Genomic DNA, 14,600 nt, shown 5'->3' with positions numbered 1-14,600 from the left:
ATCAGCTTTACTAATTTAAACAGTTTAATCAAGTAAAAGATGAATATGGAAATTGGGGGGGGGGTGGAAAACAGGTTCCTTCTGTAAACTCTTCAATGTTTTCCATTTCAAATTCAGTTTCTTCACTCTGTTTTTTGTTTTTTTCACTCTAAACTTTGATCTGTTTGTTTCTGTCTGGAGGTCCAGAGTTTATTTCTTTAATCTGTTTCGTCTTTATTCATTTATTTCCTGTATAAATCTGTTATTTGGTGAATTTCCGCTCTTTGCGTTTCTAATTTCTGTTTGATATCTTATTTCGAACACATTTCGGTCCGAACACGCTGCAGCTCGTATCACCAACTGGCTCCCGGAGAGACTTCTGTTTGTATGTTACAGGAATTGTGGCGTGTTTTTGAAACCTGTTGAAAATGATTGAAGCTCCAGTGGAAAGAAGAAATTCTTGTGAAAAGTGTGTCCTTTTTTTTGTGTGTGTGTGTTTCGTCTTTTTGTTGGTTTCTGTCGGGTATTTGACTTTTTTTTATTTTCCTGTTATTGTCGGCTTTCTGCTTCTTATTTTGGCCCTGAAGACTCCCGACGATCATCTGCCTCCGTTTCTGCACAGTCAGCTGTTTCGTTGCTGTTAAACAAAATATGTATATGTTTATTTGGGTTCCAAGGATGGACTGGTCCGATTTTGGTGGTCAGAGGTCAAAGATCAAGGTCATTGTGACCTTCATTGGACCCATTCGCATTAAAGTGATATCTCAGGAACATCTTGAAGGAATTTCCTCAAAATTGGCACAAAAACATTCACTTGGCTCCGAAGATGGAATGGTTCGATTTTGGTGGATAATCTCTTGGTCAGAGGTCAAAGTTCAAGGTCACAGCGACCTCACGTCTCTGTCATGTGACCGTCCCATTTCCAGTTTTTTTGATAATAAAAAAAGGTTTCACACGATGTGCTGAATAATCAGGTCAAAAGTGTATTCATCAGGCGTGGAGGGAAAGTTCCTTCTGGTATTTCTATAAACTATCAGGAACTGAAGTCTTTGTATATCAACCTTCGGGCTAAGTTTAAAAAGGAGTGGCAACCACAGAAACAGGTTCATCGGAGGGAAAAAATGCTTTCAGGTCAGAGACAAACAAACGGTTTCCGCAAACCAGGAATCTCAAACCTCCACGAGACAACGATAAGATGTCTCTTTGGGTAATTATTGGTATTTAAACAGAACCTGTGACCTGATTTCAGGGCGAACGAGTGGCGTTGAGGACAAATCCCAGCGGGGAGTCAAACGCTCGTCAGTTTGATTGACAGCTGAAACATCTGAACTCGGCTGCAGCGACACAAACTCTTCAGTCTGATGGATTGATTGTTTTTTAATATGAGCACGATACAAAACCATAAATACACAAAGAGAAACAGACGCTGCAGAGACGAGACCTCCGAACATTTACGTCCGTCATTATTCAACGGGATCAGACGGGCGCGGCGGTGGCGTGAGTCCAACGAGTTCCTGACAGGAAGTCAAACAGAAACCACCGACGACAGACATGTTTAATGCTGAAGAAAAAAAAAAAAAGTCTTAGATTCGTTGAGAAAACTTGGTGAATTCTTCGTGAATTACAACGAGGACGAGGTGCTGCGTTCAGGAGCGTTAATCATCAGGACAAAACAGCCGTAACGCTTTCTGTTCTGCCGTTTTACGACACATTTCGTCCCGTTACACAAAATCTGCCACGAAAACCAACAAAACCATGAACCGCAATCCAAATCATTTTATTCAATTTGTTGATTATTTTTGAATGTGCAGTGAAAAATCTGCCCCCTCAAAACTGTCTTTTATGATGCATAAAAAAAAGACAAACAACTACCTTTGTAAATCTAGTGGAGGTGAAGACTGCAAACTTGATCTGGATGATGCAATATAGAGGTGACCTGTAGGGGGCAGTATGGAGGCGTGACAGAGTCAGACCGTTACAGAAAATGTTGGAAAACTGCAGCGTGTACAGAACAGTAGTGACGCTCTCGTGAGTCTCCGTGTTTGTTGTTTACGTTAGTCAAATCCAGATGTTCTAATTCTATCCTTTTTTCGCTGGTGCGCCCTCTAGTGGAGTCCTCCAGTAACACGCAGGGTGCAGAGGAGAGGATGTGAGCGACAACCTTCATGACGCTAACTGTTGTTAACGAGAACGCCTCGTCAGGAACTCTTGTGATCGCAATAATTAACACAAATTCAAGCAATCTCTGCAGAAGCTCGCATTTTAGGGAAAATCTGCCGCAAAATCAAACGTTTTAAATCGCAACTATCACAAAAAAAAACTGTGAAACTCGGGAGGGGCTGATTAATGGGAAACAGCGGGATGAAATAAAGCGGAGCGACCATTTAAGTCACAGAGATGTTCGCAGTGCTGGTGAGTTAAATATCAGTCGACAGGAAACAGACGTGTTGTTAAAATAAGAACAGAATCTGAGGCCTCGCTGAGCAGAAACCCCAAAAAACAGTCACATGGTCAAACACAAAAAAAAACAGTCACGTGATCAAACACAAAAAAAGTCACATGATCAAACACAAAAAAACAGTCACATGATCAAACACACGTCTCTACAGACGGACGGAGGTACACTTTGTGCTGAGGGGAGGGGGGAGGAGGGGAGGGGCGGTGGGAGGAGGTGGGGGGGCGTCGTCCATACGACTCAGTACGGCTGGCCCCGCCGCTCCTGCCTGCGGTCGCCCCTGGAAACAACAAACACAGCGACGAGATCATCAGCATCCAGCAGCGTGACCAACAGTGCCGTGTGAGGTCAGAGTTTTAACAGTTAATGTTTACAATAAAAAGTTACGGGAAATATTTTTGACAGATTCTCACGTTTTATTACAGAAGCAGTCAAAAATAAATCCTGTAAACATGTCCTTGTTTGTGATTGGTTATCGAGCATCAATGACCAGTAAAAGTATTATATAACAGTTAAAAGTCGTCCCTTGTGCGAAGCGAAATAAACAGGAAGTAGAATGTTGCCATGGTTACAGCAACATGAACCTGTATTTTTTCTTTCACATTTAGTAAAAATCAAATATACGCTGAATTATTAATGAACGGTTTCTTTTTGTTGTGCGTCGTTGTGACGTTTCATCGCTTCACCAACCGTCTTGCGTGCACCCCGACACCACCGGCCGGTTCTCACCTGGCGTCCATCTTGCCGGCGCCGTATCCTCCCCGCTCGCCTCCTCTGGCGCCTCTGAAGCCGCCGCGCTCGCCGCCTCGGCCCCTGAAACCGCCTCGCTCAAACCCACCTCTACGTTCTCCTCCGAAACCTCCTGCAAGAAAAACAGAGTTAATTGTTCACACATCAAAAATATAGTCCAGCAGACAGATTCTGGACCTTCAGGCTGATTCTGGTCCTTCAGGCTGATTGTGGTTCTTCAGGCTAATCCTGGTCCTTCAGGCTGATTCTGGTCCTTCAGGCTGATTCTGGTCCTTCAGGTTGATTCTGGACCTTCAGGCTGATTCTGGTCCTTCAGGCTGATTGTGGTTCTTCAGGCTAATCCTGGTCCTTCAGGCTGATTCTGGTCCTTCAGGCTGATTCTGGTCCTTCAGGCTGATTCTGGTCCTTCAGGTTGATTCTGGACCTTCAGGCTGATTCTGGTCCTTCAGGCTGATTGTGGTTCTTCAGGCTAATCCTGGTCCTTCAGGCTGATTCTGGTCCTTCAGGCTGATTCTGGTCCTTCAGGCTGATTCTGGACCTTCAGGCTGATTCTGGTCCTTCAGGCTGATTCTGGTCCTTCAGGCTGAGCTGCAGCAGCTCTGCAGACGTGAACCCGTTTTCCTTCTCCATGTGAATCATGACTCACTTCCAGACAATGATTATTATTTGCAGCGAGAAGTGAAAGGACTCGTTCCATCTTTGTTATCTGTGTTCGTTAAGTTGGACACTCGTTCCGGGGATTAATACTCCTGCTGGTAAACGTACCTGCTGGTTAGAGAATCACGGTCAGAGGAGTCTCACCTCGGTCCATCGGCGGCATCCCTTCGTCTTCAGGTTTGGGAGCTTTGCATTGATTACACTCGTTACGCCACGAGAAGTTCAGGTTGCCGCAGTTACTGAAGAGAAATGTGGCGAGAGAGCAAAATAAAATGCATATTTATAAATAAAATACATATTTATACTCAAACATCCTAGAAACGTTTTTTTTTTACATTTAAAAAAAGATTTCCCGAACAAAAGGTCACTCACGGGTTCGAACACTTCCAGTCTCCGGCTCTCTGCTGCCCTCCTCCTCCTCCACTTCCTCCTCCTCCTCCTCCTCCTCCTCCTCCCCCTCCCCCTCCACTGCTTCCATTGTTTCCCGGGAAACCTCCACCTCCACCTCCACCTCCACCTCGACCTCCTCCGAACCCTCCACGACTCATCGGCCCTGCAACACAACCGATCACAGATCTTCAAATCTTTAAATACCGACACGTTCGGCCCGCGATGAGAACAGTCGAGAACTTCAAATCTCAGTTCGTCTCAAATTTAGACGACCTCGCCGAACTAAAACTCACCTCCCCGACCTCGTCCTCCCCTCATTCCCCCCCGGCCTGCGAAGTCGGCTCTGCGGGTGGCAAACGACACCTTGATGGGGTTTCCGTTGAAGTCTTTACCTGGTGCAGAAAACGTCGATATGAAAGCAGCTCGGTCTCGGTCCGAACCAGTCGAAGCGTCGCGAAGACAAACTCACCGTCAAACCAGTCGATGGCCGCCTTCGCTGAGGGCGGGTCGTCGAAGGAGACGGTGGCCTCCCCCTTCAGCTTCCCCGTCTCCCGGTCGGTGTACAGGTTGATCATGGGCAGGCCCGTCTTTTTGTTCAACTGCGAGGAGGGACGAAGAAATGGCACATTATTGATCCGGTTAAAAAAAAAAACTACTAGAACTACAAACTCCACAAATCCAAGCAGCGATTAACGAACATGAAGCACCTTAATGATCCCAATCTGCTTGAAATAGTCGGCCACTGACTCCACAGTGTAGTCGTCTCCCAGGCCTTGAACGAAGATGGTGTTATTATCCGAGTTATCCTGGTCGGACACTGTTGACAAATGGTAAAAAGAGAAGTTAACAAATCAAAAAGAAGCTAGCAGGACACACGCTAACCAACGGAGCAGTACAGGTATAATTAACTAGACTTAATATAATTTAAACGTTGAGTTCTACAAAAATTCGTACAGTTGTCGTGAACGGGGAAGTTAGCTACAGAAACCGAAATAGTTTTTTTTTTTTATACCAGGCTGTTTATTTCTGCTGTAAAGTTTTAACCGTTATGAAGCCTCGAGTTTTGGCCGCCACCATCTTGCTAGTTCGATGGCTAGTTTGTTGTGAAGAATTCGAGCTGCCGGTGTCGACAACAGTTCTTATCTACGTACATCTGTTCTCAATGGTTAAAAACACTCACTGAAGCCGGGCCCTCCGTGTCCATGTCCCGGATCTCTCGGTCCTTGAGAGGACAAAAAAAACAAAACAAAAAACAGACATGAGTTGTTGAACGGAACATCTGTTCGACCAACTCAAACACCAATCAATCAGACTGTAACTTCCTGTCATTCACACCTCGGACCGTCACGAAACCTCTCGCTGCTCTCCGTGTGTACGTAAGATCTACGACCCTGAACGTACCGGCCTCTATTTTCTTTTTTATCTCAGGTGGTTTTCAACCGTGACGTTATGACGCCACATCTTTGGTAGTTATCGCAGCTCGAAGCCCTCCGACGGCACCTTTAGGTCCCACGAACAACTCAAAGTGCCCCTCAAAGGGTTTCATTGTAAAAAACTTCCACAAAAGTCAATCGAAGCATTTCTGTTTTGATAAAAAAAATCATTTCCCACTCGTGGAACGGAGTCCAACACGTTGAAACACGAACCCTCATGGTTTTGTGTAAGAACACCTGCTGACACAATAATCCTCGCCGTTCATTAGTTCCTTTGTCTACTTCAGTTTTCACACACATCAACACTGCGTTCTTGGAGTCGGGCCAACATCCATCTCGGGCCAAGTTTGAGGAGCTTTACCAAAAGCATAAAAATACCAACACCTCACAGGTGCATTTAAAGTCCCGTCACCTTTTATGGAAGATTAGTGTTACTGCAGCTTGATTGGCCGGAGTTTCAGGAACCAGAAACCCAAAACAAACCTCCTGCATCAACACGGAAGGCCGTGAACCTGACGTGACGCTGACAGCTGGAAAACCTCCTCCCCCCCACACACACACTTTACTGAGAAGGATGTGACCGAACTGACCGGCCGGTCCCACCGCAGGTTGCCTCATCGTTGTGGAGGAATTGACATATTTTCATATTTGCACGAAGCAGAACTCTTTCTTTGTCAGAATATTCTTCTGATAACCAGGTTTCAACCCACCGTGACTCACGTCAGCCGTCAGTTTACGAACCGACCATTGTTTTGAAACCTCCGGTGTTTTTTGGAGCCAGAAAGGACGGTATTTGGACGAGCTGGGGAGGAGTCTGAGGACACTATGCCCCGCCCACCCTGCCTGTCAATCAAACAGACACGCCCCCCCCCCCCAAACATATCTGTGTTTGAGTCCTAATATCTAATCAATATCACCATGATGACTCGTGGAAAACATTTACTGACTTTGTATTTCAGGAGAGAACTTTATGCTTTTTCAACAGGAATCTGTTGAAGACAGCCCCTAGTGGCCCTCAGTGGTAATTACACTTTAAGTCACTTCTGCATTGGTTTCACTTTTCAGACCCGGAAGCGATGAACATTTACATTTTTATGGACTGAAAAAGTGCTCAGTCACACCCACAAACAAGGGCAATATGCACATATTTAATAGTTACACGTATTTTTTTATGTTTTAATCCTTATTTTGTTCTTCTTGTTATTATTCACAACACATTTTTGTTTGTTTGTAAGACGTAAAACCTTTACAAAGCCAACTGATCTTATTGATTACTTTCAGGCTCCATTATATTCTCGACCTTTTAATCCCTCATGAACCCTTTGCTTAGTTTAAAATCCTTGAACGGGAGTTTTATGTCTGTTCCAGAGTCCAGGCCGGTCATCAATAAAGGGGGCGGAGCTATTGCCCCCATCAGGGCCCCAAAACAGAGAGCATATCCTGATTTTATTTATCTTACTGGTTTTTAATCTCTTGTTTATTATTTTAATTCGATTTTTGTCGTAATTTTTATCATTTATTTTGGCGTTTCGATGTTTAGAAAAGGTTGATAACGTTTATTATTATCGTTACTTTGATGGTGAAATACATCATAGATGGATAAATAAATAAAGCAAAGCCTTTAGAAGCTAAATAACGGTGACATAAAGTAAACCTAGAACGTACAATCAATGGGATAAAACCACACGTGTGATTAACAACCTTTGTTGGTGATTTATTTCAACAATGGAGGGCGTGTAGAAACTTCTACGGTTGTCAAAACACACAAACCACACATTATTGACAGTTCAGCATCTCGCAGATTAAGTTTCTGCCACCTGATAACTCTTTGAACACTTCAGTGGAACCACAGCTGAGCTGCTCGTTGGCAGCTACACTCATTTCTTGATTTCCTCCATTTCACCTGCGTGACGCGTGGAAAGTCTGAAACCTGCTCGGCCGTTTCTTATCTCACATCTTTTGGTGATTTTTAACACACTTCCTTCCTTGCAGGTTTTTGTGTCTCACAGAACATGTGATAAACTCCCGGAAACATCCATCCATCAGATTCACACGCCATCAAAAACGCCAGAGATGCAACAGAGGAGCAGAAGAAGAAACCTGAGCTGCAGCTCCCTCTGCTGGACGGTTTTAACCACACTCGGGTAAACACCTCAACATCTGGAGGGTTTCACCTGTGCAGCACGTTGAACGTCATGGTTTTCTCTGCATGCGTTTACACTGCAGTCATTTTTATCGTTATGATTTGTTTCCCTCCTTTTAGACTCAACAAACCTTTTTGCTCAAGTTATTTTTTTTTTTTTTTTTTTTTTTTTTTTTTTTTTTTTGTCACTTACCACCAAACTTATTGAATCCTCCACGATCGCCCATTCTGATGAAGAGGAGGAGAAAAGCATTGAAGGTTGGTGCTGACAGCGATTTCTCTCATGGGGGGTTGGGGGTGGGGGAGAGGGGGTGGGGGAGGGGAAGAGGGGGGTAACCTTCACTCTTACAGTCTCCTCGTTAAACCCACCCCCTCTTCATCGGTCCTACGGAACCCCTGCTGAGTCTCCTTAATCCACCTGACAAGAGGCCACGTTAAAGACCTCGTCTTTTAAATGTTTACAAAGCTGCTCAAATCTGCCATTTATAACTTGTATGAACCATTTATTTCATCATATAAGTGGCTTTTTTTTTGTCAATTAACCAACCCAAACGTCAACACCTTCGACCCCTCCGTGGGCGTAGGGCACAACCGTAACTCTTTACACAAATTGCAGCAAATCCTTTTGTGTTTGAGGCATTTCTCCCAAACTATTAATATTATTATTATTATTTCAGTTACTCTTCCCTCCATCTACAAGAAGACTGTCTTTGGACTTCCCCGTGTTACAATCGCCCAAACGACAGAATAAGAGCAGAAAGGTGGCCCGGAGAAGGTAAGAGCCTATAGGGGAAGATTCAGAGATTGATTAAAGCAGAGTATGACACAGTGATCCTGGAAGGGCTGGTTGGGAGGGAGGTGGTCACAGGTGAGGAAGGCAGGCGATGGGACGTACGAGGTGAGATTAAACAGGTCGGAGAGCGTCCCTGAACGCAGCGCGGCGTCGCACACGGGGCAGCGGGAAGCAGCGACCTCCACGAGGGGGAAGTATTCGGAGCGTCGTCTCTTCATCAACATCATCACCGAGTTCAGAGTTCATCACGTGACCGCTGGTACGTCAACATCTGTGATGTCACCGCAGACCTGAAACTGGAAATCTTCAAAACGCTATTGTCATCATTGGAGAACCCTGTTGCCATGGTGCCACAGTTCAGGTGGTTTGTGTTCTCCTTACGCCTCAGTTTGGCAGTCTACCAACCAGCTAATAAAAGTAACAAATATCTAATCTCACAAAAAAATAGCTAAACAAAACACGAAAAACGCTAATAATCAGTTAACAAAGCTAATAATGGCAAATTTTGCCAAAAAAACCTGCTAAACTTTAGGTTTACAAACTGTTAACTGCTCACAACCAGCTAACAAAGCTAACAAACAGCACATTTCTCTAAAAAACAGCTAAACTCAAGTTGACAAAACGGTAACAACGTGGAGGTCGTTGCTTCCTGCTTCTCCGTGTGCTTTGCCGCGCTGCGTTCAGGAACGCCCTCTGAATTTTTTGATTGCCCCTTATATGTTGTTGCGTGTTAGTCGTGGGCAGAGTCAAGGCCAGTTTTTGTTTTTTTTGCCAATTTGTCTTTCTTTGAGTTAAAGCGCTGCCTTTATTTCATGGTTGATTAGTTAGTGACTTTGAAAACAGGCCATACAGTCTCTTCAGAGAGAATTCAGACTTTTACTTCTTACTTCTGAAACGTGTTTCAATTAAAGGAAAATACAAAATTTTTGAATTTTTGAATTGAAAATGGAATTAAAAGCACAATAAAGTGTGCAAATAGTGAAGATGTCTGAGTATTTCCTGGAGAGACTAAACTTTATTATACAAGGATGTCATTTCTGGTATAAAAACTCACATGTTCCTATGTCTTTAAATCTTAAACCAAGTTCAACCCTTTCAACTCTTGAACGAGGCGTTCGTTAATCAACACGGGAGGATAATCAGCTGATTCATGCTCAGTGCGACCTGCCTGGTTAAAGGTCGCCGTGATGACCCAACGTGGGTGGGGTGGGGTGGGGGGGGGGGGCCTAATGATTTCAATAAAGTGCACGATGGATGAGAAAACAAACGATGAAATGGAAAACCAGTTTATCGGGAGTTCTTTCACCAACATTATTGGGGTTACAAAGAAGTACATGGAAATATAGTTCAACCTCTAAAAACCAAACAAAAACATCAACTTACCAGTTTGTGCTTCACAGCTTCATTCAGAGATGTTCTGGTTGTTAAATATTGTTTCTAATCTTTATAAAAGTTTTGTCTCAAACCTTCATTCAGTCCTCTGAAGTTTTCCATTTATATCTTGAAACAGCAGTTTGAAGGATAATAAGTCTGTTCATGTTAAATAAAAATGACCTCTTTAGGTCATAAAGCAGCTTCGGACCGCTGCACCTCGTTACCGTTGGCTCTCGCCCGCAACCGCCGAGCCACACAGAAAGCTTTCGTACAACACCGAGTCGTTTATGATCCGATGAAAAAGTTTTGGGGACCAGAACGTTTCAGTCGTTTGGATCGTCACACCGGCAGAGGAGAGTCTGCTGACACCGCTAACAGACCGGGAGGCTCCGTCTGCAGTCGAATCCCCCAAAACAACCACCTTCACACCGTCACATGTTGCATCTCAGTTCTCAAGAGATTTAAAAAAAATATAACTCATAACCACGTGTAGTAAAACCTGTTTAAAGTCACACTTTTCCCCTCGAGGTGTTTTTCTAGCCACCTGCTTTTATATAATTTTTAGTTTCTGCATTAAAAATCCTGAAAAAAAAAAAAAAGGTGAAAAAGAAGAAGTGTGCTCCGAAGGAATAAAAGCAAAATGAGACAAAATGAACTTCCAGTTCACTAAAGAGACAAAAAAATAAAAATAAAAATAACATCAGCTGTGTTTCGGAGCGAGCAGCGAAGTCACCCGTCGGTTTGTAAACAGCTTCGACTTCAGTATTTTGACCTTCCGCCATCTTGTTATTTTGGAGCCAGAAGTGACCATATTTGGAGGCCCCGCCCACCTACACAGGAGAACCTGACTGCACCACGGGCCTGTCAATCAAACAGTCCCGCCCGCCAAACATATCTGCATTTGAGTCCTAATATCGTGTGGACTTTCAGAGCAGCTGTTACCTTTACGTGTTCAGAGGATTCACGCAGGTGTGTTTAACATGCGAACATGTGATGATGCGAACCAGCTTCAGACACTTTTGTCTTGATTTACCGAACAGGTTCTGACACATCAACAGTATCAATGAGAAACTTTTAGGGGTCGTGATGTTTGCCCTGAAATATTAGAACCGGTTTTGTGTTGACCAAGACCTGAGGGCGGGAAACCTCCTCTCTGGTCTGACAAAAATGAAGCCCCGCCCCCCTCTCAGATTTCACCCAGATGTGATCTTCACCTGGGACCACAGGGAGGAACATTCAGACTGCGGGACGCCCGGGACACACGACTGATAGCAACACCTACCCCAAGCCTCCTCGTCCTCTCGGTCCACCTCGGCCGCCTCGGTCAAAACCGCGATCAAATCCAACGCCGCCTCGACCTCCGAATGCACCGCCGCGACCCCGCCCACCACGGCCGTCCTGACCTCCATAACTTCCGTCAGGACCACCGTACCCTCCTCCTCCTCCTCCTCCTCCTCCTCCTCCTCCGCTGCTCAACGGCGGGCTGTCGCCTCCATATGCTGAAAGAGAAAATCAGAACTTTCCTACTGTTGGTTTTCTTGCTGTTAAAAGGACGTTTTTTTTTTCATCCCACTGTTGGGAGTTTTTCTTCTTGTTAAAGGGGAGTTTAAAACAAACAAACAAACAAACAAACAAACAACAAATAAAGATAAAATGCTGACACGACCCTCACCTCCACTCTGACCGTATGGGCTCTGCTGGCCGTAGCTCGGTGGAGGAGGGGAGCTGTAGCTCGGCGGCTGGTTGTAGTGACCTCCTCCGTGCGGGGTCGGCTGTTGGTGGCCCCCGCCGCCCCCGTACCCCCCAGCCTGACCTCCACTGCTGCCGTAACCGCCCCCGCTCTGTCCACCGCTCGGAGGCTGGCTGTAGCCGGAGGCCTGCGAGCTCCCGTCGTAGCTGTCGAAGGTGGAGATGCATTAACAGACGTGATGGCATCTTTTTTTTTTTTTTTTTTTTTTAGATCCCTGACACGGATTTTAGTTTCACCACATAATTCAACAAGTTTCTATCGTTTCTATCTGTTTCAAAGATGGTGATTCACGCGGAGCAGGAGGACGCAGGAAGGTGAATTCTTCCCCGAAGAGTCAGACTGCCAACACCGAGTTTAACTGTGACGCTCTGAGGAGTCTGAGCGTGGTTGGCATCGGCCGCTGGTCAGTAAACAGGACCTGACGGTGTCTCACCCGACTGACGAGGATGGAGGAGGAGGAGGCTGCTGAGGCGGCTGCTGCTGCTGCTGCTGCTGCTGCTGCTGGCCGTAACCAGAGAACGCCGCCTGCTGGTTGTAGCTGGTGTTGGACGGCTGGTTGCTGCTGCTGTATCCTCCGGAGCCGTACGGCGGAGCGGAGTGGTTGTAGCCTCCTCCTCCTCCTCCTCCTCCTCCTTGGGTGGAGGGCGGAGAGCCGTAGCCTCCTGGGAGAAAAGCGGGAGAACAGGAAGTGGAATCAGGTCAAAGCTGCACCACGGCGTGAGACTGAAACACCGTCAGCGAGTCGTCCTCTACCTGACGGAGGCTGGCCGTAGCTGCTGTAGCCGCCCTGGCTGTAGGAGCCCTGGTTGTAGCCTCCGTAGCCCTGCTGGCTGTAACCCTGGCCGGAGGACTGACCGTAGCCCTGGTTACCGCCTCCACCGCCTCCACCACCTCCACCTCCACCACCGTAGGACCCGTAGCTGCACACAAGAACACACTTTTAATCACGTTTAAAAGCACTTCTACGCTTTTTAATTCACTAATATCTTCTTATTAATCCGACACGCTAACCTCCCCGTTTATCGACTCAAGCGCCGATTCGATTATAAAATGCGATTTATTTTTTTTTATTATTATTTTTTTTTCAGTATTGTGATTTAATATTAAGATATTTTACACTTTTCCCCCCCAAAAAAGTTAAGCGGGTTTTATTTCAGCAACAGTTAGCTGTCAGCGCAAAGTTAAACCGACAGCGGTTAAAAGTGCAGATTTATTCATTTTAAAGGGGGAAACCCTTCGACTTTCAGGACGCTGGTAAATATTATAACATATTATTTATATACAATTTATATTTATATTATTTATATAAAAACCGCTGTTAAAAATCATAAAGATTCCTAATACTTCAAATAATAGATTTTTTTTTCTTCCACACCTCTTATTTATGTGTGTTTATATTTGACTGCAATTATCCATCAAATCTCCCTTTTTTGTTTTGTGATTTTTTTTTTTAATTTTTTTTTTAATTGGCTCTTTCTTTTCTTATTTTAACTCAAATTTAGAACATAAAATAAAGTTATGACTGAGTTTTACTGACTAAAGTTTGATAAAGGGAGTGAAGTGCAGAACTCACCCCGGACCGGACGGCTGGGAATAATCTGCAGGAAAACAAAGCAGAGTGTCAAATTAAAGGAGAAATTCACTTTAATTATAAGTTATGAAAAAAATACAGCAGTGAGACGCTCGTTTTTGTTTGTCGAACAATCTGCAGGCAAAGAAAATCCAACATGCACACGTCTATTATCTATAAAAGGATATATAATATATATCTGTTGTTGTAGTATCTATATATAATATATATATCTGTTGTTGTATCAATATATAATATATAATATATATATATCTGTTGTTGTATTTATATATAATATATATATATCTGTTGTTGTATCTATATATATATATATCTGTTGTTGTATTTATATATAATATATAATATATATATATATCTGTTGTTGTATCTATATATAATATATAATATATATAAAAACGGATTAAAAAAACTGTTTTTCTGTTTGGAAAAATGTTATTATGTTTATTATGTTCATCAGATTCAACAACAGGAAGTTCACATTCACACAATAAAAACGTTAGTGATCTTTTTATTCTGTTTGTAATAATAAAAATTAAAAAAAAGCAGAATTACACCGATTTGTTGTTCTTCACTTACAGAGTAAAATCTACATTTATTTTCTTTAAAACACAGTTTTAAATTTGTAAAACATTTACTATATTTTTAGAACCACAAAAAAAAGGCCGATTTCACTGTTTATTTTGACATCTTCATTATTCTGTTAGACCCGGTTCCGGTTCTAACACGAACTGACACCTGTCCAGTCTGGACCACATCAAAAAGGTGGACTCGTGAAACCACCAAACTGGAGACTTTCTCTGCTCTTTCCCGTCCGGATCTCAATCCGTCCGGGTCCGGAACCAGCGGTCCGGAACCAGCGGGTCCGGAACCAGCGGGTCCGCAGCTGTGTGCGCTGGAGGGGGCGGGGCCACGAACTGGGTCAGTAGCACGAGCAGAGCTAGCAGGGCTAACAGCAAAGCTAACAGCGAAACCAAACGACACCGCGGCCGGATTGTTCCGTGAAGAACAACACGTGTCGGTGTCGACCGCCGTCACCAGAGGAGGATGTTTTTTTGTTTTTTTTTTTACTCCCCGGAGGTTTTATTTAATTATAACGCGGTAATAAAACAACAACAACAACAACAACACTGCGCCTCCCCGTTAACACCAGCTAACCGGACACAGAGATGCTGAAGCCGTGATGCTCACCGTTAGCCGCCATCGACACGGACGAAGACCACAGTTTAACCTTTAAAATCCAGCGGACAGCGGCTCGTTCACCTGTCTGGACCCCCAGAGGAGGAGG

General features: G+C 44.3%; 1 protein-coding gene across 1 annotated transcript; it reads right to left on the bottom strand.

Moving 5' to 3' along the window:
* Positions 1-1,338: 1,338 nt before the first annotated feature.
* fus (FUS RNA binding protein) lies at positions 1,339-14,589 on the bottom strand. Its single transcript, XM_069165230.1, has 15 exons — positions 14,504-14,589; positions 13,298-13,322; positions 12,478-12,644; positions 12,158-12,386; positions 11,647-11,870; positions 11,257-11,473; positions 8,001-8,035; positions 5,412-5,453; positions 4,939-5,048; positions 4,701-4,830; positions 4,525-4,623; positions 4,214-4,394; positions 3,986-4,080; positions 3,164-3,296; positions 1,339-2,714 (listed from the first exon to the last, which is right to left on the bottom strand). The coding sequence occupies exons 1-15, from the start codon at positions 14,514-14,516 to the stop codon at positions 2,675-2,677; spliced, it is 1,740 nt and encodes a 579-aa protein (XP_069021331.1). The 5' UTR covers positions 14,517-14,589; the 3' UTR covers positions 1,339-2,674.
* Between the last annotated feature and the right edge of the window lie 11 nt (positions 14,590-14,600).

This window comes from Embiotoca jacksoni, unplaced genomic scaffold (genome assembly GCF_022577435.1).
Source record: "Embiotoca jacksoni isolate LCO1_2020_lvr unplaced genomic scaffold, fEmbJac1.0.p SCAF_34, whole genome shotgun sequence".
Classification (NCBI taxonomy): Eukaryota; Metazoa; Chordata; class Actinopteri; family Embiotocidae; genus Embiotoca; species Embiotoca jacksoni.
The sequence above is the reverse complement of the archived record's forward strand: the minus strand, read 5'-3'. Positions and strand labels throughout refer to the sequence as shown.